The 22,204-nt window shown below is 45.2% G+C and overlaps 1 protein-coding gene across 1 annotated transcript; it reads left to right on the top strand.

The window, feature by feature from the left end:
• Window positions 1–15,870: 15,870 nt before the first annotated feature.
• Window positions 15,871–17,297, top strand: LOC142028052 (uncharacterized). The gene has a single exon (XM_075022159.1). It carries the CDS (start codon window positions 15,991–15,993, stop codon window positions 17,287–17,289), a length of 1,299 nt encoding a protein of 432 aa, XP_074878260.1. The 5' UTR covers window positions 15,871–15,990; the 3' UTR covers window positions 17,290–17,297.
• Window positions 17,298–22,204: the final 4,907 nt, after the last annotated feature.

Below are 22,204 nucleotides of genomic sequence, written 5' to 3'. Positions count from 1 at the left end.
TGGTCTTTCGGAATGGGGAGGAGGAGAAGGTCGTTGTCCATATGAACAAGTACAATTACAAGACGGTTGACGCGGACCCTTACGAAACCAACACATACATACCACAAGGAAAAATGTGGCAAAAACCAACAAAACGACAGCCACAAAATCCCAAAACCACCCGGGACACTTACAAAACCAAGACATACATATAGTAATGACTAACAAAGCAACTGTCGCTAAGTTAACTATGAGAAAAATGTACATTTTGGTTAACTACAGAGCTAGCGATCGTGGTCTGACCAACCTGAATGCGAGGTTCCAATGCAGTTCCATGCCCCAGCCCAGAGCACATGTTCCTAAAAAAGTGATACAGTCGTGCGCTTTGATTGGCCAACCACACGAATCTGTTTTGCACCGAAGCAACAGGTACAAATTGCATACTCGATACCACGTGTTGCATTAATTGAATAAAACAAGGAATAGCACATGGCACAAACATCAAAGTGACAAATGCACATAACAGAAGCTGTTTTACCCATGCTGCTCCAGGTAACCATGACCATAAATTGCCATTCCATCTGTGATAAATTTATTTTATATGTTTGTTGATCACACCAGTTCTGTAAGCCTTGCATCATGTGTTCGTTTCTGCAGGGCAGTGTTCGCCCTTGCAGGCAGATTGGAAACATCGTAACTACAATGTCTGGGGAAGTGAACAAGATGTGTTGGCTTTCCATGCCTAATAAGGAGGGATTTTAATTAAGGTGGGCATGCTCCAGGTGACAAACAAAAAACACGGAGGAAGACGGCAGCCTTCATCCCACGACTCCCCCAGCAACAGGGCGTGCAATCGCAGGACAGACTAAACAAGCCCACGTGAGCCCGGACCCTAGACTGTAACCTGGGAACAAAAAAACTATAAAAAGTCATTATAAAACTTAGTTATTATTAAAAAAAAATTATAAAAAGTTATTATAAAAAGTTATTAAAAAGTTATTCTAAAAGTTATTATTAAAAAGTCATTAAAAAGTTATTATAAAAGTTATTATAAAACTATAAAACTATAAAAAACTATAAAACTCTGGGGGGGGGGGGGGGGGGCGCGCGCTGTTGGTAGAGCGGAGACTCCCCGACCGCCCAGCACTGTTTTGCCTGTTTGTTGCTTGCTTTAATTAACTTTGATTGGATTATCCATGGGCTGGCGTACGATGGTTCGTCGCCGCTTATAACAGCTGGCTCAGCAGGGCTGGATGTCTCCACCGCCGACACAGTCACTCGAGTCACTAACGACATCGTTAAGGTCCTTCTTAATGCAAGGGGTCCTATCGGACGAGGACTGAGCGTGTCGCTATTGGGAAGATCATTTAGCACGTTAAATGGAATAATTGTACACGTGGGAGTTATCGATGCTGATTTTACAGGTCAAATTGGCGCGATGGTTTCGACCCCCTACCCACCAGTAACAATCCCTAAAGGGATTGTTATGTTGTATATATTGTGCAATATATTGCACAATATTATATTGCGGTTATTGGTATAAAGGGGTTGTCATATTGCTCAACTCGTTCCTTTTTCGAGTTCTATTTCCAAAGCAGAACAGCGACGGCGATGCGATGGAGGCTTCGGCTCTGCGGGACCCCCTCGGTTCTGCCGGTCTCAGACTGTCTCGTCATCCCGACCACATCTGACGAATCACGGAAGATCGCCGACGACAGTAAGGCTTGCGGGGCTCCTGGACACCGGAGCCGACGTGACTATTATCGCCGACATGACTATTATCGCTGACGATCTGTGGCCATCGACCTGGCCGACAGAGGAGGCTGGGATGGGAGGAGTGGGGCTGGGAGGATCCACACGAGCTGAGACGGCAGCCAGTCCAGTTCTGGTCACCAATCCTGAGGACCAACAAGCAGTTGTTAAACCATATGTGACGGCAGCCAGTCCAGTTCTTGTCACCAATCCTGAGGACCAACAAGCGGTCGTTAAACCATGCGTGACAGCGGCTCCCCTCAATTTATGGGGGAGGGATCGCTTGTCGCAGTGGGGGGTGAGAATTACCACGGATTTTTGACGGGGGCCACGTGTGTTAAAACAACCCATGCTTGTTTTAACCTGGTGAACAAATAACCCTGTGTGGGTGGATCGGTGGCCCCTACCAATTGAAAAAATCAAGGCCCTGCAAGAATTGGTAGCAGAACAACTGACTGCCGGACACATGGAACCATCTCACAGTCCATGGAATACTCCGGTGTTTGGGATCAAAAAGAAATCAGGTAAATGGCGATTTTTGCACGACCTGCGGCAATTCAATGCTGTCATGGCCACGATGGGGGCTCTGCAACCGGGCATGCCTTCACCTGCCATGATCCCTCAAGATGGGGAAATCATCGTCATGGACCTTAAGGATTGTTTTTTTACAATTCCATTAGCTTCCCGAGATAAAGACAAATTTGCATTTTCTGTGCCTTCTATCAATCATGCAGAACCAGCAAAAAGAGATGTTCTGCCGCAGGGCATGAAAAATTCACCGACCATTTATCGATGGTTTGTTGCACAAGCTCTGTCACCTGTAAGGGAAAAATTCCCCACTAGTTATCGTTATCACTATATGGATGACATTCTGTTAGCATCAGACAACAAGGAGCGGTTGAAGGACATGAAAAATTTGGCCAGGAATTCGCTACAACAATACGGGTTAGTTATTGGCCCTGGAAAAGTGCAAGAAATAATAGCACCATGGAAATATTTGGGAATGACAATTCCAAACACGCAGGTTGTGCCCCAACCTGTGAAACTCAACCTTGCGGTTAAGACCCTCAGTGATGTACAGAAATTAATGGGATCCTTGAACTGGATCAGGCCCTATCTCGGACTGACCAATTCACAGTTACAACCTCTATTGGACTTCTTAAAACATTCCAATGATCCGGCAGAACCCAGAATATTAAAGAAGGAAGCGTTCAATGTAATTCACATGGTGGAACAATGTTTAGACAAGAAATTTGTTTCTGGAATCGATCTGTCTCAATTGGTCCAATTCTTTGTACTAATTGACAAAACTGGGCCATTTGGTGCTTTGGTGCAGTGGAATTCTGAGTGGGATGACCCATGACATATTTCAGAATGGATGTTTTTGTCATTCCAGCCACGAAAAACCGCTCCTGGCTTGTTTGAACTTATTGCTGATGTCATCATAAAAGCCAGAAAACGATGTGTAGAACTAATGGGCCGTGATCCAGCGACAATTGTTTTCGCTGTTCAAAATTACGATTACACCACCTATGGTAAATTACAGAGGCAGAGGTAAATTGGTGGTAAATTACCAATTTGGTGGTAAATTACAATTCCGAGCTGCAAGCGGCTCTGGCGGGTTTTCAAGGCCAGATCTCGTATCCTCTACCGTCGCACCCGCTCCTGAAATTTGCTCAAGAAACACCATTGGGTCAGAAAAACTTCAGCCAGCTGGAACCTGTGAAAGGCCCTACTGTCTTCACAGATGGTTCTGGAAAAATGGGTAAAGCAGCAGTAGTCTGGTAGGAGAACAATTACTGGAACAGCAAAGTAGGACATCAAAATGGTTCTCCACAAGTGGTAGAGCTGCGAGCAATGTAAATATTGTAAATTACATTGTAAATTATAAAAATTACATTTTAATATATTTTATACATTTTATACATTTTATACATTTATATAAATTACAAATTGTAAATTACAAATGTTAATAAATACTGTAAATATTGTAACTGACTCAGCGTATGGAGCTAATTTGGTTTCTCGACTAGACAAAGTGGCTTTGACCATGGCAGACAATCAATTATTATTTGATGTGCTTTTAGAACTCTGGAAAAGTATTCAACTACGGACAGAACCTTATTTTATCGTGCGTATCCGGAGTCATCCCACTTGACCAGGGTTTTCTACGGAAGGGAATGCCAGAGCGGATGCTCTTGTTTCTGCTATGGCTCTGACCACTGTTCCTAACATCGAGCAACAAGCTATATGATCACATCAATTTTTTCATCAAGGTTTTCCAGCTTGACGAAGGCAGTTTGGTTTGTCCCATGCTGAAGCTCGCTCTGTTGGAGCTGCTTGTCCCGATTGCCGAGGAATTCACGCTCCAGTGTATTTTGGTACTAATCCCAGAGGTAGACGAGCTTTACAGACTTGGCGATCTGATGTTACTCATATCAATGAATTTGGCAGACAAAAATACGTTCATGTTTCTATTGATACTTATTCTCACGCTTTGGTAGCAACAGCACATCATGGAGAAACAGGAAAAGATGTAATTCAACATTTCCAAAAGGCTTTCTCTATGCTTGGGGTGCCAAATTAAAACAGACAACGGCCCAGCATATGCTTCACGAAAAGTTTAAACATTTTTTAATCATGTCACAGGAATTCCCCATTCCCCACCAGGACAAGCGATGGTTGAGCGCGCACGTGGCACGTTGAAGCAGCAGCTTCAAAAACCAAAAGGGGGAATGGTTGGGGAACCACCAGAGGCGTGTTTAGATAAAGCAGTTGATGTTCTTCACTTTCTCCAGGATGGGGATAATTCTTCCCTTTGTCAACACTTCTCTCTGTTCAACACAGAATTTACAGAAGGTATCAAAGTCCACGTTAGAGATTTAATTACTGGTCAGCGGAGTGGACCGTGTGAGCAATTAACCTGGGGAAGGGGTTCTGCTGGTGTTTCCACAGACGCTGGTCCTCGCTGGGTTCCTGCTCGGTGTGTCCGGCCCGGATTGGAACCTGCCTCGGGGGGAAGGATGGGGGGTCTCACCACCTCAACAAAACGTTTGGGTCACTTTAGCAAACGTGACACACCAGGACACCTTGTGTCTCGCCACCGCGACCCCTGAAAATCCATTCTCGACGTGCTTGGTAGGACGACCTGTGGACACCTGGGCGAACCCGCTGCAGATCCCAAATCTCTGTAATTCTCCAAAAAGTCGTACAAACAACCGGGATCATGCGTATGCGCATCTTTCACCAGGAACCCCAAGAGTTAGAATTATTAGGATCTGTAATGACAGATGCTTGTGTGGTTTTTTAATTACTCGTACGGCAATACTGCTCGCCGAGGCCAAAATGTTAACGCGACTCGTAGTCTCTATCGCGACGCAACTGCACGGTGTAATTATACCTAATTATACCTAATGCTTCACGATCTTCTGTTGTTCCTTTTGCGCTGCCTCCCGGTGTGTTTTTAATCCGTGGAGATCGTGCCTGGGGAGGCATTCCATCTAAACCGAATGGAGGCCACCTCACATTATTAACACCAAATATGTTAATGATTCTGAACGTGACTCGAAAACATTGACGAGTCCAAAGGTCTGTTCGTCGGTTGAGCAGTTCCTGTCAAGATGATGTTGAATTCTGGAATCGAGGCCGGATTTTAGCAGCCTCCGTATTGGCACCAGGAGTTGGCGTCGCAAATGCCTGAAGAACTTTAAATAAATTAGGATGTTGGCTTCGTAAGCAATCTAAGGTGACCTCGTTAGCGTTAAGTGGCCTTCTAACTGATGTTGGTCGTGTTAGACATGCTGCGCTACAAAATAGAGCTGCAATCGATTTCTTGCTTTTAGCACAAGGACGCGGTTGCGATGAGTTGGAAGGGGTGTGTCGTATGAATCGATCCCATCATTCTGAATCCATTTTCAGTCATATTCCACAATTAACGAAGGGAGTCAGGAAGCTGACAGAAAGCGATGAATGAGATGGGCTGACCAAGATGTTGGAGGGTTGGGGATGGTCTGGATGGTGGATATCTCCGCTCGAGACCGTGGGGGTCATTCTCCTGGTGGTGGTAACTGCGCTTCGAATGTTGCCCTGTCTTTTCAGCAAAGGGCCCTGCGGAGGGCGGCCGGGACAATATTTTTAGCACAAATACAAAAAGGGGGAATTGTCGGGGGATGCAACGAGTCTACGGAATTCCTGACGGTTGGAGAACAGCGCGACCTTGAGCAGCTTGGAGTGTATCCTGGAGAGTCCGGAAAGATCCGAGAAGACCGATATAAAACCAAGATAGTGATAAGAAGAACCGTCCTAATGAAGTCACCGATCATGAATTGTTAGTGACTGATCAAACCAATCCTATACTAACACCTACTCTAAAAAAGGGGATAAAAAGGGGTGTTAGAACAATAAAGTCACCGTTTTGCACGATCTATGACTCGTCGTGTCCGTCTCTACCGTGACAGTCACGCACCAGTCAAAGACCGGGGTGAGGTTTGACTTGGATTCTCAGGAACAGAATTAAGACTCAAACCGGCGTCAAGTAACTTGATTTTCCTGACAACAGGTTCACCAATGCAAGGGAAAGAGAGAAATAAAGAAAATAAAGGAAGAGTTAGTCACAACAGCTCCCACCACGGATCTGTGGCGTTCCGACCGTCCGACTCATCTTCAAGTCCGGTGGGAGAACATTCCATCCAACGCTGGTCGTTTCTGCTCTTTTATTGGGTCGCCTTGTTGTAGATCCAGACTTCTTCTTCCAAGAGCCATTTGGCTTCAACAAAATTTAGGGTTAGGGTTAGGGTTAGGGTTAGGGTGGTGGTGCACATGCCCAATGTCATCCCTGAGGGTTCTCCAGGAGTCTTGGGTGGTCTTGAGGGGTCTCCAGTCTCCTCCGTCTTGCTGACCGCAGGTCTGGGCGCACGCGCAGGGGTTGGGTGAAAGTTTCTTGGAATTCGCTCCACATTCCGGTTCCTCAGAAGACGGGAGACCTCCGGTCTTTGGGTCCCGATGGTCGCTCTGTTGGTGTCCGTGGGTGGTTTAATGTTGAGATAAACAACGGACACGGTCTCTTCCGGTCTCTTCCACCCCCCCACGGCTCTATATCACTGTCTCAGGGATGGTTCTCCACGGGGGCAGGAAAGAGAGAGGGAGAGAGAGAAAGAAAGGAAAGAAATAGCGCAGGAGATATAGATTCCATACAGCAGAAGTGGTTTTCCGAGGCTCCCTCTTCACCGGTATGGAAGATTCAAATGATCATGGAAAACAAATAAAAGTATCACATGATGGTTATGCTAATTACAAACATCTTCTTCTAACTATAACATTTTCAAGTCTACTTAATGATATTTTCCTAACGTTTCTAAGTTAAACAACAACATCCAATAACTGAGAACATTTAATTAACATCAGCTAACAGATATATCATGCTTAAATTTAATGAACTTTACAAAACCAGAACATGCTCAAATTTAACGAACTTTACAAAACCAGAACATGCTGTAGACCGATTGGATGGTTCTGAGGGATCAGAAGAAGACGATAGGTGACATGGGTAAATAGATGACGGGCATTTACCAGGACAAAAAACAAGTATTAAAAGAACGATTAAAGTAACGATTAACAAAATCAAGGCTGCATCATAAATGAGCACCATCACAGACATATTTTGATCCATTATAATAATATATAATATTATAATATATAATATCCAATATAATAATGGATAAGGATCCGTTATTTCCCACGATTTTGGCAATACGAAGCCGAGCGATGGTGGCCCTCGTGGTCCACGCGTTCTGCCGCACCCGCTCCACCGGAGTCAGGGTCCGCGTACGCAGCAGGAAAATCCATTTCCACCCCCCCTTTAGCCTGTTATACATATTCAGTAGATTTCTGGGAAATGCCATACATAATCGTCAACTGTCCGATCAATCATTAGCATATGCAAATGTCCCTTTTACGCAGGCGTGGGGAAGTCTCCGGTGGTCTTCAGAAGCCCTCTGGTGGTCTTCAATAGTCTTCCTCACTTTGTCCGAGAGTTGACCTCTCTTATGCGATTCTGCACAGTACGATTTTCGCCATCATGTATTAGATTGACATAAAAGTCCATTCAATGTTAATTCTTGAATTTAGCGTTTCTAGTGATTGGCCCTCAGTCCCACCACCTCATCATATTCTTATACTAAAACATTCATTGGTTAATCTTACTGAATTCCACTAACTGGAATCTTGATCCAAGTGGGGTTTCTAAGCAACAGAACTAAGGTCCATAACGATCTCTCTTAGTTTCTTAGGACAAAACACTACAAATTGGTCGAAGTTTCTATATTTTAGACAATCCTTATTTTCTTAGTTTCTGTATACAGCACATTTTGTACGTTCCTAAGTTTCGACGACTCCATTGTGAGCTTCAAACCCCGATATTCTACAGTCTTCACCTTTGGATCAAACCCAGCTTATATCAAATTTTAACTTATCAGAATATATAAGATATATTGGTTTAATATTTATAAATTTATTTATTTATATTTATGATAGAAATAAATATTATAAATAAATATTATAAATATTTATAATAAGTAAATATTTATAATATATAAATTTATTTATAAATTGAACCAATAAAATTGTTTTAATATATTATTAAACCAATATTCTGGCCACCACACGACATCCCCCCCCCCCGAGCGCATGCAGGACGGGGCAACCCCGGCGTTTCACAGCTTGACGCGGCCGTCGCTGTTCTGCTCCATGTGGCGCTGTGTCCAAGATTCCCAAAGACAAATGGGAAAATTCCAATTTCCAAATGGACAAACGGGGACTGGCTTCAGCAGGCACCGACAGCCTTAAACCCCAGAAAAACCCTGGGATCAGCATTCTCCTTTTTTTTTCAATTCTTGAAAAAACTGAATGTGAGGGCCGAAAGGAAAGTGAGAGCCAAAATGAAACTGAGGCAGGAATTGAAATCAGAATTGAATTCAGAATTCAGAATTCAGAAGAATTGAAAGGACAGTTTTAATGATGGACTTCATTACAGTCCATCCTATAAATCAGAGTGTCCTTTCAGTGCAATTACTCTGAAAAAAAAAAAAAAATGCCATGCAGCAGCAAAACTTTTCATTTGAGGGTGGACACGTTCCAAAAGCGACTGGAAAATGTTACCTCCGCTCTGCAAAAACAAACACTGATTTTTAATTGCCTAAAGGGATGAGACCATTTCCAATTCAGTTGAGAGATGACTTCTTTGGAATAAATATTTATCGATACCTACATCCCACCTACTTAGTCATTTACTTTTTTAAAAATAGGCACTTTTAAAAAAATATTTACTTTTTTAAAAGTAAACGGGTTTACTTTTACCTCCATCATAAAAAATGCAGGCTACGTTTCTCATTCATGAGGGTTTCATTTTTAATATCTGCCATCTCAGACAGGTTTGGTCTGCATTTGCGGCGAGGACAGGCATGAGAAAAATAAAACTTTTCTTTTAGAAGAAAGATGGGAAAAAAACTGAAATAAACTCTAAGTCTCACCACTGCGTTTGCCTAAGAGAATCCCGCAAGTCCTTGTGGCAGCAGATACGATTTGATGTTCATACCGGGTCCTTGAATCGCATCGTTCCCAGAGCACATTCACTTGACATTTAGAAATATTGTTTTTGAAAGCCATTCGAACATGACGAAGTTCCTGGCTCTTTCTGATCTTTTGTCAATATAATAAATCCTGCAATTTCCTGCAAATCCTGCAATTGCAAAAATATAATAAATCCCGCAATTTCCTGCAAATCCTGCAATTGCAAAAACATAATAAATCCCGCAATTTCCTGCAAATCCTGCAATTGCAAAATTATAATAAATCCCGCAATTTCCTGCAAATCCTGCAATTGCAAAAATATAATAAATCCCGCAACAGAAACGAGGGTGGTCATTAATTTCTCCTCCCTCAGAAAAAGAAATCAAAAGTCAACCTCGAATAAAAGCTTTCCCTGGAAAACAGCAAAACGTCTCCCACGGATGCAGCAGCAGTGCCAAGTAGCTAATTGCACGCAGCAAGCGCCGCGGCCGCGCCGGCTCCCCGTTCCTCCAACGGCACGGCGTGAAGCGCGTGCTGGGGAAGACGGCTCTTTTTCCCCAATTTTGGGGTGCCCCTTGCACGCAGAGCACGCCGGCTGGGGCTCTCCTGCTTGCAAACTCGCTGCAGCCGGTTGTGAAAGCTCTGCCGAGCTTTTATATAAGGATATAAAATAAGGATATAGAAACACCCCAGGATCCTTCTGCTTCCTTCTCTGACAACAAGATTCCACCTCCTCCTGACGACGAGACTCTCCAAACATATAAGCGGGATGCAGACAAAAATAAGGATTTTCAAGTACACGCAAGAAATTTATTTCCCTATGCACTTTATCAACTACCACCACCTCCCCCCCCCAAAAAAACCCCTCAACACGTCAAAAAGTCTATCCTCGGCCTCATTTAAGCCAGGAAAACATTAAAGCCACCTAAAGCGTTTTAGCTAACGAAGCTGGCTCAGCATTTTGCATCCCTCAGAACGACGGAGTTGGTCACAACACTTAGGGCTAGGGTTAGGGTTAGGGTTAGGGTTAGGGGTTAGGGGTTAGGGTTTAGGGTTAGGGTTTAGGGTTAGGGTTAGGTCTAGCCCTTGCCAGACCAGCCAAGCTGCTTCCCTGTTTTTCCACTCAGTTTAATCCAGGTTTTCCGCTTCCAGAGCTCAGAGCGGTGCTGCTGATAGGGAATGGAAATGTCGGGTCCATCTGCAAAGCTTTAATTTACTTTCTGCAGGAAGGAAGAGTGTCAAGGGATGCGTTTGGGGTCTCTAACATATATATATATATATATATATACACACTCTTTACCTGTAAGCAAGTAAAGGCATACAGATACCTTCAAGGCTACTTCAGTAGAAGCTGACTTAGCGATGAAAAAAAATAATAATAAAGGCATCGGTCACCAAATGCTCATTTTGTGAGTCCCCCACCAGGACTTCTGCTGCTTGCACCTCGCCTCCCCTTAGCACAGATTTCATCCAGCCCTGCTCCCCCCCAGACCTCTCTGCTCCTGCGCTGAAGATCCTGTAAAACTTCTTATCCCAGTGAAAACCTGATTATGGGAATTTTATAGACAGCTCACTCTGCTTAGCTGCTCCCAACACGATGCCCTGTTGTAATTGCAGGGTAACAGATTGCAAAGGCATAATAAAGAGCTACCTAAAAAAACCTGTATGAGAGTATCCAAGTATAAAATGTACCAGAGTTGAGGCAGATTTGGAATTTATGGAGAAAACAAATTGGTTAAAGAAATTCTAGTATTGTCCATTGTCTACAGGCCACCAAAAAAGGGACCATATATGTCTTTTTTTTCTTATCTTTTGCTTCCATCTTTACAAAACCATAATGACTCCTGAGGTACAGAATGGCATCTGTCATGATAGGTTATGTGTCCCTTTCTCTGTTTATGTATGCAGGTGTGTGTGCAATTACAAGTATGAAACTAAATACTTAAATATGCAATGATAAAATATGTGCAGTTAGTTATTTACATTCTCTGTTTATTTATGCAGGTGTGTGTGCAATTACAAGTATCAAGCTAAATACTTAAATATGCAACGATAAAATATGTGCAGTTATTTAGAAAAGCACCACAGCTTGCATATTTCCAAAGCAAGTTGAGTTGGTTCAGGTTTGGGAATGTGAAATGTTCGGAAAATCCCACTCAGCCCATGGAAGACGTCGGTCCGGTTGGGAATCTTCCCACTGCCCGTGTTCTGCAGCCGACAAACCGGCAGAGAAGCTGCCTGGAAAAACATCATGGAAAAAAAACCCAGCGTGGAAAGCTGCTACATCCTAGAGGCACAAAGAAAAAGCCACCCGGACTTTTGAAGAATTTGAGGAGCTGGGCTCCATGGTCCATGAACAAGCTGGGAACCGAACGGATTGACCAGAGTTCCAGAAAGTCTCCGCAAAGAAAGGAGCAGCGTTAACGAGCTGCAGGATTGTTTGCCATAAGGAAAACGCTTTCAAGTGCTGTCAAGATATATCACAATTATCACCATGTTCTTCTGCATCTGCCACTTTTAGCCCACCTTTCAGCAGGTCTCAAAACAGTCTCCCTACCAGGCTCCCGACTCTAAACCTAACCCTAACCCTAACCCCTAACCCCAAACCCTAACCCCAAACCCTAACCCCAAACCCAAACCCTAACCCCAAACCCTAACCCCAAACCCTAACCCCAAACCCCTAACCCTAAACCTAAACCCCTAACCCCTAACCCTAAACCCAAACCCCAACCCCAACCCTAACCCTAACCTACCAGGCTCCCGACTGACTCTTTATCCCACGTGAAAAAAAAGTATGAAAATAATAATTCAGTTGACCAAAGTCCCCATACCCACCCAGGATTTTTTTTGCATACCCACCCAGGATTTCTGCCCCACGGCAGGTCCAGCCCCGATTCTGGGAGAAGGGGATTTGCCCCAGCTGCAGTCCCCAGCCCAGGGGACCGGTGGATGCGCAAGAAAATCCGCGGAACGAAGCTTCGGGAGAAGCTGCCGACAGAAGAGACGCTTTTTGTCCAGCTAAAAGATTGGGGTGTTTTCGACAGGAGGCTCGTGCTTTAGGGTCGCTGCCTTCTCGATTTATGGTCATCTAAACTCACAAAGTGACGTCATGCCCAGAAATGTCTGAAAAATCTGCAAAAGTGCCGGAGGATCGACGCGCTCGTCACCCTACGGACGCGAAGCTCTAACAGCAGCGCTGCGAGAGAGATGGAAAATCTCTCACTGCCGAGAGATGGAAATCCTGCGGGATTTCTAGTCCGGGGCTGGGCTGGGAAACGTTTAAACTCCAGACTCGAACACCATCGTCTAGAAAAAACCAGAGATATTGGTACATGGAGTGCTGCTAGGCTAGGATGTCAATGGGGTTGGAAAATAAATGGATTGCAAAATAGAATGGGATTGCAAAATAGAATGGGATTGCAAGATAATGGCATTGGAAGATAATGGCATTGGAAGATAATGGCATTGGAAGATAATGGCATTGGAAAATAAATGGCATTGGAAAATAAATGGCATTGGAAAATAATGGGATTGGAAAATAATGGGATTGGAAAATAATGGGTTTGGAAAATAATTGGGTTTGGAAATAATTGGTACTAGCAGCTCTAGGTACGCGTGTCTTATTTCTCCGATGACCCAAGAAGCTGACCTTCAGCAAACGGACAAACCCAGCCGTTCCAAAGGACTAAACGCTTTTTGGTGCCTCCAAGTGACAGCTAAAAAGCAGTATCGAACCCTTTGGGGCTTGACTTTAGATACAGCTGCAAGAAAAACCATTCGTAAGATCTTGAACTGCAAGAAAAACCATTCGTAAGATCTTGAACTGCAAGAAAAACCATTCATAAGATCTTGAACTGCAAGAAAAACCATTCATAGGATCTTGAACTGCAGCTCTGAAGCAAAAAGAACCTTTTAAATGTTTTTTCTCGCCAATTGGAATAACCAATATCTGGAGAAAACCATCTCTCCAGCAAGTGCTCAGGCAGATGGAGTTTTCCACCACAAACTTGGCGCATCCGAAGCATCTGGCAGGAACCGCTACCAAAGGCAGAATCCCAGCCTGAACCGACCCAGCGAGACAATTCCTATTTTAAATACGCATTAATAAAAAAAAAATTAAAACAACAACAAACCCAGAAGCTTTTGGAGAGAAGAACTGCTGCTGTGGAGATGGGTGCACCGCAGAAGGATGCGGCAGGACTTCAGAGTACTAATTAGGAACAGGAATTATAAGATGAGAACAGAGATCGATTTGTGCTGCTTATTCACTTATAAAGCTTAATTAGAGTTTTAATATTGTCTTCCGAGAATGAATTAATTCTCTGAGTCCGCTCTAAAATGTCAGCTTAATATTTTCCGAGCGCACAAGCGAGAGTTCACATTTTCACACCACTTTTCACAACACACCCGCAGCTATTAAGCCGACCGCCCAACTCCTATCCCATTTGACTACCGCTAAGAATTTTTATTTTTTTTTTTTACATTTATTCAGTTAACCATAATCACTTTTCTCCTGCACAGAAAAGCCGGGCAAGAAGCCTGGCTGACGATCCAAACCTGCCCACCGGTTAGAGACCCAAGACTTATTACACTTATTAGACTTATTAGACTTATTAGACTTATTCCACAGACTTAATTGGCTGAAAGACGCCAGAGTACTAAACTATTCCCACCGGTGAGACACGAGCTCTGCTGGGATCAGCGGACCCTTCTCAGCGATTAACGCGCGATAGCTCCCACTGTGCAAAAAAGCTTCCAACAAAATTCAATTTCTTTCACCATTTCTTCTCGCCTAATCGATGCTGCGTGCGTCTTGGATTTACCCGTGTGAGGCATAATCAGGAAAAATAAAAGTTTTTACATACTTAAACCTCTTTAATAGAAAAATAAAAAAAAAGTCTTAACAACTCCCTCACCTTGACTCTAAAGTAGGAACAGCAGCTCGTGAAAAATGAAAAGCCTGGAAGGATTCGGAATAAGAAACTGGGAGAGACAATCGCCGATCTTTTATCTTCCAGACTTCGAGCAGAATCAAAGAAAACCCAATCAAGCCCAGCCATTTTCATCATCACGAAATAAATAATTCAGTCCCACTTTAGAGGACTCCAACATTAGGATCAGCTTGTGACGGTCTGACAAATTCAAATGTCTCAAACATCCACTAAAAGAACTTTGGTGGACAAAATGACCTCTGTAAAAATGCTGGAGTTTTGTGAACAGGACAATGTGGACAGAGGAGAGGGCCCCATGGAGGGGGGTAATGCACTGCTCCAAGGCCCAATTCCTTATCTTGAGTGACCAGGAGAAGAAGCACGATTTATGTCTTCCTGGAGGGAGAGGGCTCCACGGAGGGTGGGCCAAGGCCCCAATTACCAGGAGAAGGAGCACAATTTATGCCTCCCTGGAGGAAGAGGGCCCCATGGAAGCTGGGACTGTGCTTCTATTTTAAGTGGTCATGCCAGCAGGCCACAATGAACACACACCCCCTCCCGCCAAAGCTCACTGATCGATTCCAGTGAACCCCAGGTGTGGGAACTGCGCATGTTAAGATCATCAACTAACACTATAAAAGAGGAGAGAACAAATCCTCAGCGCGCGCCCGCCGGAACTGGACCTCTACGCTGGCTGGACCAATGCTGGATCCAGGACTGGTGAAACCCTTCTCCTCTTTCTTTCTCCTTTCTCTCATTCTCTCTCTCTCTCTCCCTTCTCTCTTTTCCACAGTCCCTACACCTCATCCTTTGAAACATAAACCGTTGACCAAGTCTGAGACTAGGAGTGGATCTAGCCGCCCCTGAGCTCCTCTTTGAGAAGGAGTCCAGAAAGCAAGGGGGTCTGCTCTGAACCTCGTGACTCAACGGGAGGGCTCCCCTTCTGATACATTTCATGTTCCTTTTTCCATTTCATTTTTCTATACTTCCCTCTTCTTCTCAAACAGTGGCTTAATGACACGTTGCAAGGTTCATATTAACAAGTTCATGTGTATCTGGACAAAGCTAGCTAGGTTGAATAAATGTTGATTGTTGTTTGAACTCCCCTGGTGTCGTTTCACCTTAATTCTGACAAAGGAAATCCACAAACCTGAGTCACTCCAACTTTGGGACGCGACATCTTAACTGGCGTCACGGACAGGATTTCCCTTGTTGGAAGGGAGTTTCTAATGGGATACCGGACCTCCACTCGGAGAACGAGCGGGGAGGATCTGGGAAAGATCTCTCAACAATAAGTCGGGAGAGATCTGAGCAGTGGCAGACATAGAGGCCCGGGAAAAATCTGTGTCTGACTGTTCCCCAGTTTTTAGAGAGGCTAACTGCCTATACGGGATTTCCCTTGTTGGAAGGGAGATTCTAACGGGATACCGGACCTCCACCCGGAGAGCGGGCGGGGAGGATCTGGGAAGGATCTCTCAACAATAAGTCGGGAGAGATCCGAGCAGTGGCAGGCATGGTGACCCGGGAAATACCTGTGTCTGACTGTTCCCCTGTTTTAGAGAAGCTAATTGTATATAAAGCCCGCCCTTCCCCACAAGGAGTAGCCTGGGCACGAAACCACTGGCATGATCCAAAAGCCATTGTAGGGAGAATTGAAAAGCTTGCAAAAGAAGGCAGGTTTCGCCCAGGAAAAGGGAAGGCTGTAGTGTGTGCAGTGTTAGGGGCTGCGCTCGCAGCAGCTCAGGAAGACCGACAGGAAACAATGAGAGCTGAGCAGGCAGATAAGGAGAAGATTCAGTCCCTGCAGGATTTAGTTAAAGTCCTGCAAGAGCAGTTAACTGCTGAGCGTAATACAACACAGCGGCTTCATGCTGCCTTGTCTGATGCGTTAGATCGGGAAAGAATTTTACGAGCCGAGGCAGATGAACGATCTGACCCAGACTTAGACCTGCAAGGTCTAGAGGTAGTTCAAGTGAAACAACAAAAATCTTTATATCCAAATCAAGAGTTGGAATGTACCAGAAAAGTTTTTTACCCTGAGGATGAAGAGATAGCAATGAGGCCATTAATTAAAACAGAAACCATCGATAACGGCCAAATTGGCAGAGCACCACACGTGACCATTAAGACGATACCATACTCTGCCACTGAATTATCTAAAATTCAGGAAAAGTATATCCGACTAGCAAAGGAGACCGAAACAGAATATGTGTGGAGGGTGTCATTAACTGGTGGTGACCGGATTTTATTGTCAGAAGATGAAGCCCAAGGATATTGGGGGCCTGGAGTGTTCCTAACTACTGATGATCCTAGGGAACCATGGTCTCTGACGCAGCGGGCAGCTTACTGGGCAGGGGGAATAGACCAAATGGAACGGGGAGAACCAACACGGATAGACACCCCTTCTATAAATCAGTTAACCGAGAGCTTACAGAAAACTGCTTGTCTCCAATTAATGCATGATAGGCGATTAGTGCCACAACAGCCCTCTCCGATGTTGTTAAATGCCAATCCTGATAGAATGACTCCTCTAATCAGGGGTTTACCAGATCCTTTGAAGTTATTTGCTGTTCAGCTGCAGGATAGATTACGTGATGCGATAGCACCTAGAGGAGGGAGGCGAAATGCAGGAGGGGCCCTGACCTGGGGAGAAGTGGCACAGGAATTGATTAACTACGGCCGGAGAATGGGTCTCACAAGGGAAGAAAGCAGGGCTAAGCCTGCTATCCGCCGAATAGAAGGACCTGGCCGACCTCCCCCATCTAAGACTGTAAACACCAAAAAGCCATATGGGGGTCAGCGGAACTTGTTGTGGGCAGAAGGGATAGAAAAGGGAATTCCCCGGGATGTGATGGATGGCTTGCCCACCTCTGTCCTAGAAAAATTGGTCCTAGGATGGAAAGACAAAAACAAGGAGCCCCCCCATACTGAGTTAAACATTCGAGACTATAAGGGGGTGAATCCGCAGTCGCTGGTAACTCCCACTCCCCAAACACCTACTGCTCCAGAGGAAAGTATGACTGTTTGCAGGACGGGAAACCAGACACGCCGTCCCCAGTAAGTGAGCCGGGGGACGGCCAGTGGGTTTATTTAAGGAGGCTCACTGAGAATAAGATAGGAGACCTGTTGATTACTTTTCCCCTTGGTCCCTTTAAGACTCCAGTAACTTTTTTAGTTGATACGGGTGCTCAGATGTCAGCACTCCGGGCGGATGTTGCTAACCGCAATGGAATAATTGCAGATAAGAAGCAGATATGGGTCACAGATGTTTTTGGAAGCTCCCAACCACAGCCAACAGCTAAAGTTAAATGCTGGCTGCCAGGGGATTCGTCCCCTGTTGAAGTTACTATGATACTAGGTCCTCTACCCACCAATATTCTAGGACTCGACCTCTTAAAGGGCCGGTCGTGGGTAGACTCTAAGGGAAGAGAATGGAAATTTGGGTGTCCTGCAATCTCTGTGAGGCTTTTGCAGTCTGCACCAACTCTTCCCCCTTCAAAGATAGTCAATGTCAAACCTTATGCTTTGCCTTTGGGAGCAAGGGAAGGGATCACTTCAGTGATAACTGAGTTACGGGAACAGGGGATAGTTATTCCTACGCACTCACCCTATAATTCCCCAGTATGGCCAGTCCGCAAGCCAAATGGGAGGTGGCGACTGACAGTCGACTATAGACGCCTGAATGCCAATACTGGCCCATTAACAGCTGCAGTCCCCAATATAGCAGAATTAATTGCAACCATACAAGAACAGAGTCACCAGACTTTAGCAACCATTGATGTGAAAGACATGTTCTTTATGGTTCCCTTGCAGGAAGCAGATAGGGACCGCTTTGCCTTCACCTGGGAAGGTGTACAATATACATTTACACGGCTTCCCCAAGGCTATTGCCACTCACCAACCATTGCTCACTATGCATTAGCCCAGGAATTAAATCAGATCACTCCCGAAGATGGAGTAAAAGTATATCAATATATTGATGATGTGCTAATTGGAGGACCAGATGCCACTGTGGTGGGGCAAACCCAGAGAGAAATCATTAATCACTTAGAGAATTTAGGGCTCCAAATTCCTGCTGAAAAGGTGCAACTTCCATCACCTGAAGTAAAATTTTTAGGTATCTGGTGGAAAGGAGGGACGGTGTGTATACCTCCCGAAACCTTGTCCACCCTCGAACAAGTGAAAATGCCTGAGAATAAGAAGGAATTGCAGCATGCCCTAGGCTTGCTAGTGTTTTGGAGAAAACACATCCCCGACTTTTCTATCATAGCTCGCCCTTTATATGATTTAACCCGTAAAAGAACTGCTTGGGACTGGACACCTGTCCATGAAGAGGCTGTGAAATTGTTAATTTTTGAAGCAGGGATTTACCAGGCCGTAGGGCCGATACATCCAACAGACCCACTCCACATAGAATGGGGTTTTGCAATTCATGGGTTATCTATACATATGTGGCAGCGTGGACCTGAAGGTCCTACTCGTCCCATAGGATTTTTCTCGCGTAGCTTTAAGGATGCTGAAAAACGGTATTCAGTTTGGGAGAAGGGACTCTTTGTGGTTAACCTAGCCTTACAGGAACCCGAGAGAATTATACGACAACAGCCCATCATCCTGCGAGGACCCTTTAAGATCCTGAAACCAATATTGGCTGGAACTCCTCCCCCCATAGGAGTAGCTCAACGAGAAACAGTAAGGAAGTGGTATGCCCAGTTAGACCACTACTGTCACACTAGACAGATAAAGGAGGGAACACCCAAAACGCTCCAAATACAGGATCCCCCTTCTGATCACCCAGATACAGAACCCCCTCCATCGTACATCAAAGTGGCTCCTGATTTCAAACCCCATTTAAAAAACGTATGGTTCACTGATGCTTCCGCAAAAAGGGACGGAAAAACGTGAAGTATCGAGCAGTAGCATTACTTATTGATTCAGGGGAGCATGTGATAACTGAGGGAGAGGGTAGTGCCCAAGTAGGGGAGTTAGTTGCTGTGTGGAGCGTAGTCGTTAAGGAAGCTGAGACAACAGAACCAATATACATTTATACTGATCCTATGCAGTATTTAAAGGATGCACTGAATGGTTACCATTTTGGGAGCAAAACCAATGGGAAGTAAACCGAGTGCCAGTGTGGCAACGAGACAAATGGGAAGAAATACTGAATATCGCCAAGCAGAGATCTTTCTTGGTAGGCTGGGTTGCTGCACACCAGGCAGGAGATAACCCAGCTCACCTCCTAAATAACCAGGTAGATTCCTTAACACGACTAGCCAGTCTTGCCATCGAGGCTGAAGTGGAGAAATGGGAACACCTTTTGGAGTGGCTGCACATGAAGCGTGGCCATTCAGGGAGTAAAGACCTGTACAAAGAGGCTATTAGCAGAGGATGGGCCGTTACACGAGAATTATGTAACACTGTTATTTCTGCATGTGGTCAGTGTCGAGTTCGTTTGGAAAAATATAACCCTCTAAAAGAGCAACCCCTACATTTAAGAACAAACAAAGGTTTATGGCAAACGTGGCAAATTGACTATATTGGCCCCTTTCGGGTATCAGAGGGAAAATGATATGTGTTAGTAGGAGTAGAGGTGGTATCAGGACTAACACAAGCTAAAGCTGAACCAGAGCAACAGGAGAAAATACAGTGAAAAGTCTTAAACTATGGTTTAGCTGCTTACCCAAGCCTCAATCAATTCAATCTGATAATGGGAGCCATTTCACTGCTGGAGTGGTGCAAGAATGGGCTAAGGGTGAGGAAATACAGTGGGTTTTCCACACCCCTTACTACCCTCAAGCTAATGGTATTGTAGAGAGAACAAACGGACTTCTAAAACGAGCTCTGAGGCCCCATGACCTGTAGCATTCGCTACATATCAAGGTGCCACACTTAGATCACTGGTCGGCCCGGACCAGGGAAAGAGACAGATAACACACACAGTGTGAGCGCCAACTTCCGGCTTTTATTGCGCAGTTAATTCCTTTTATACTAACAAGGGGAGGTGGGGTTACAGGTACATCACAAGGCTGCGACTAATCCTCTAACTTTCCGTGACAACGCGAGATCTTCCGAACGCCGACCCCTACATCTCTCCCCTCCCCATGACGAGTTGGCTTCTATTGTTATGAACAATTCCACACAAAGAAATAACTATATAAAGTGCCATGAGTAGAAACATATCTCTACAACTACTTTAAAACACTCTATCTTAAACACCCGTAAATATCCCATTTACCCTGCAGAGCAAAAAGCTCCTTTATAGAAATTCACACAAGAGGTAGATTGAAAGTTAAGACTTGGAAAGAGTTACTTCTATTACTCTATAAGGCTTATCGTTGGTGTGCTGATGTTAAGGCTTAATGTCCGAGGCACCTAGATTCCTGGCCGCGAGTTCCGACAGTCGGATCCCATAAAAGCACGTATTGATGGACTCTGAGAGGGATGTCATCCGGATACCCAAGGTGTCATAAGCCAGGACAGGATAACAGCAATCTGTAAGAAAACTCAAACACTACGAGGTTAAGGCAGGACGAATCATACGACTAGGAACCCATTTCAGGAGCCCTTCAGGTGTCTGTACACAGGCATACCCTCGCCCGAGACAACGCAACTCAAACGGCCCGTCCCATTGGCGTGTCTGAAGGTCACGCACGTGGACCAACGGATAAGGACCATTGTCTTCCATGTTCATAAAATGTCGTTGCGCTGCCGTCTGTTCCAGGTTCCCCCGAACTGTCTGATTTAATGAAGTTAACGCAGTTAACAGAAGACGCTGCGTGCGGAGAGCAGGTGTGTTTTCCTGTAGCCAGGAGGGCTCCTCCTGCTCCCCCTCCCTAAGCCGATCGAGCAAGGTCTTCAAGGTTCGATGTGCTCGTTCTACAATGGCCTGGCCAGTGCTATTATGAGGGATGCCATGTTTAAGGTCAATACCCCAGATCGTACAAAACCGCTTCACCCGTTCCCCGGCATAAGCTGCACCATTGTCCGTCTTAATCTGTTGCGGAATACCTAATTGAGCTATGCAAGCACGCCAATGCTGTATAACTGCCAAACTAGTCTGTTTACTATGCGCTGTAGCAAGAATATATCTACTATAAGTGTCTACTGTAACATGTAAATACTGCAAAGGCCTAAAAGGAGCATATTCTGTAATGTCAGTTTGCCAGATCTGATTTGGTTGCAAACCGCGAGGGTTGACCCCTGCTTCCCAAAGGGGTCCTTTAGCACAATGAGGGCAGGCTGCGACAACTTCTTTGGCTTCAGCACGAGAGATGCCCGTTAGAGTCACCAAGCCTCGCGGACCGCAATGCAAAAGACGATGCAACGTTATCGCGCGGGCCCTTGCCGGCGTGACGTTATTGCCGCCAACAGCAGCCATCCACGCTTGTGCCGCTTGGTTGGCGCGGCTGTTCCCTTCAGCTAACGGTCCAGGGAGACCAGAATGACTGGTGACATGAATAGGGAAAACGGGCGCACTACGTAACTGTAAAGCATTCAGCAGCATACCAGCTATCTCCGTAGAAGAAGCTACTGCCCATTCCCCCGCAATCACAAGCTTATATACATACAGTGAATCCATGACCACATTCAAAGGCTCAGTCGGCCAACGTAACAGCGCCATGGCCACTGCTTTGGCCTCCAAAAACTGCACCGAGCGACTCGGCTCAGTATATGCTACCTGGTGCCATACCCCCTCTTCTTTCCAAACACAAACGGCCTTGCTTGTCTTGGAGGACGCGTCAGTAAAGATCGTTCGGCCGCCGGTAGGACGCTTCGCCACCTGCTGTGCTGGAAGAATAGGTAAAGCATGCAAGATCTCCCCACAAGGATGGATTTCATGTCCCACTATTGTCCCGGCAAATTCCGCCAATGCACTCTGCAAAACAGCCACCTGCTGATAAACCAAGTTCCACTGCGTTAGCGAACAAGGCAAAACAATGCGGTCAGGATCTCTGCCAGTGTAATGTTGACAAGCCCCC

The sequence above is a fragment of the Buteo buteo genome, unplaced genomic scaffold (genome assembly GCF_964188355.1).
Source record: "Buteo buteo unplaced genomic scaffold, bButBut1.hap1.1 HAP1_SCAFFOLD_128, whole genome shotgun sequence".
NCBI classification, from domain to species: domain Eukaryota; kingdom Metazoa; phylum Chordata; class Aves; order Accipitriformes; family Accipitridae; genus Buteo; species Buteo buteo.
This window is presented reverse-complemented; position numbering and strand designations above follow the sequence as displayed.

Excerpts from the sequence above, each read along its gene's own strand:
- LOC142028052 (XM_075022159.1), top strand. The coding sequence starts at position 15,991 with ATGAGAGCTGAGCAGGCAGATAAGGAGAAGATTCAGTCCCTGCAGGAT.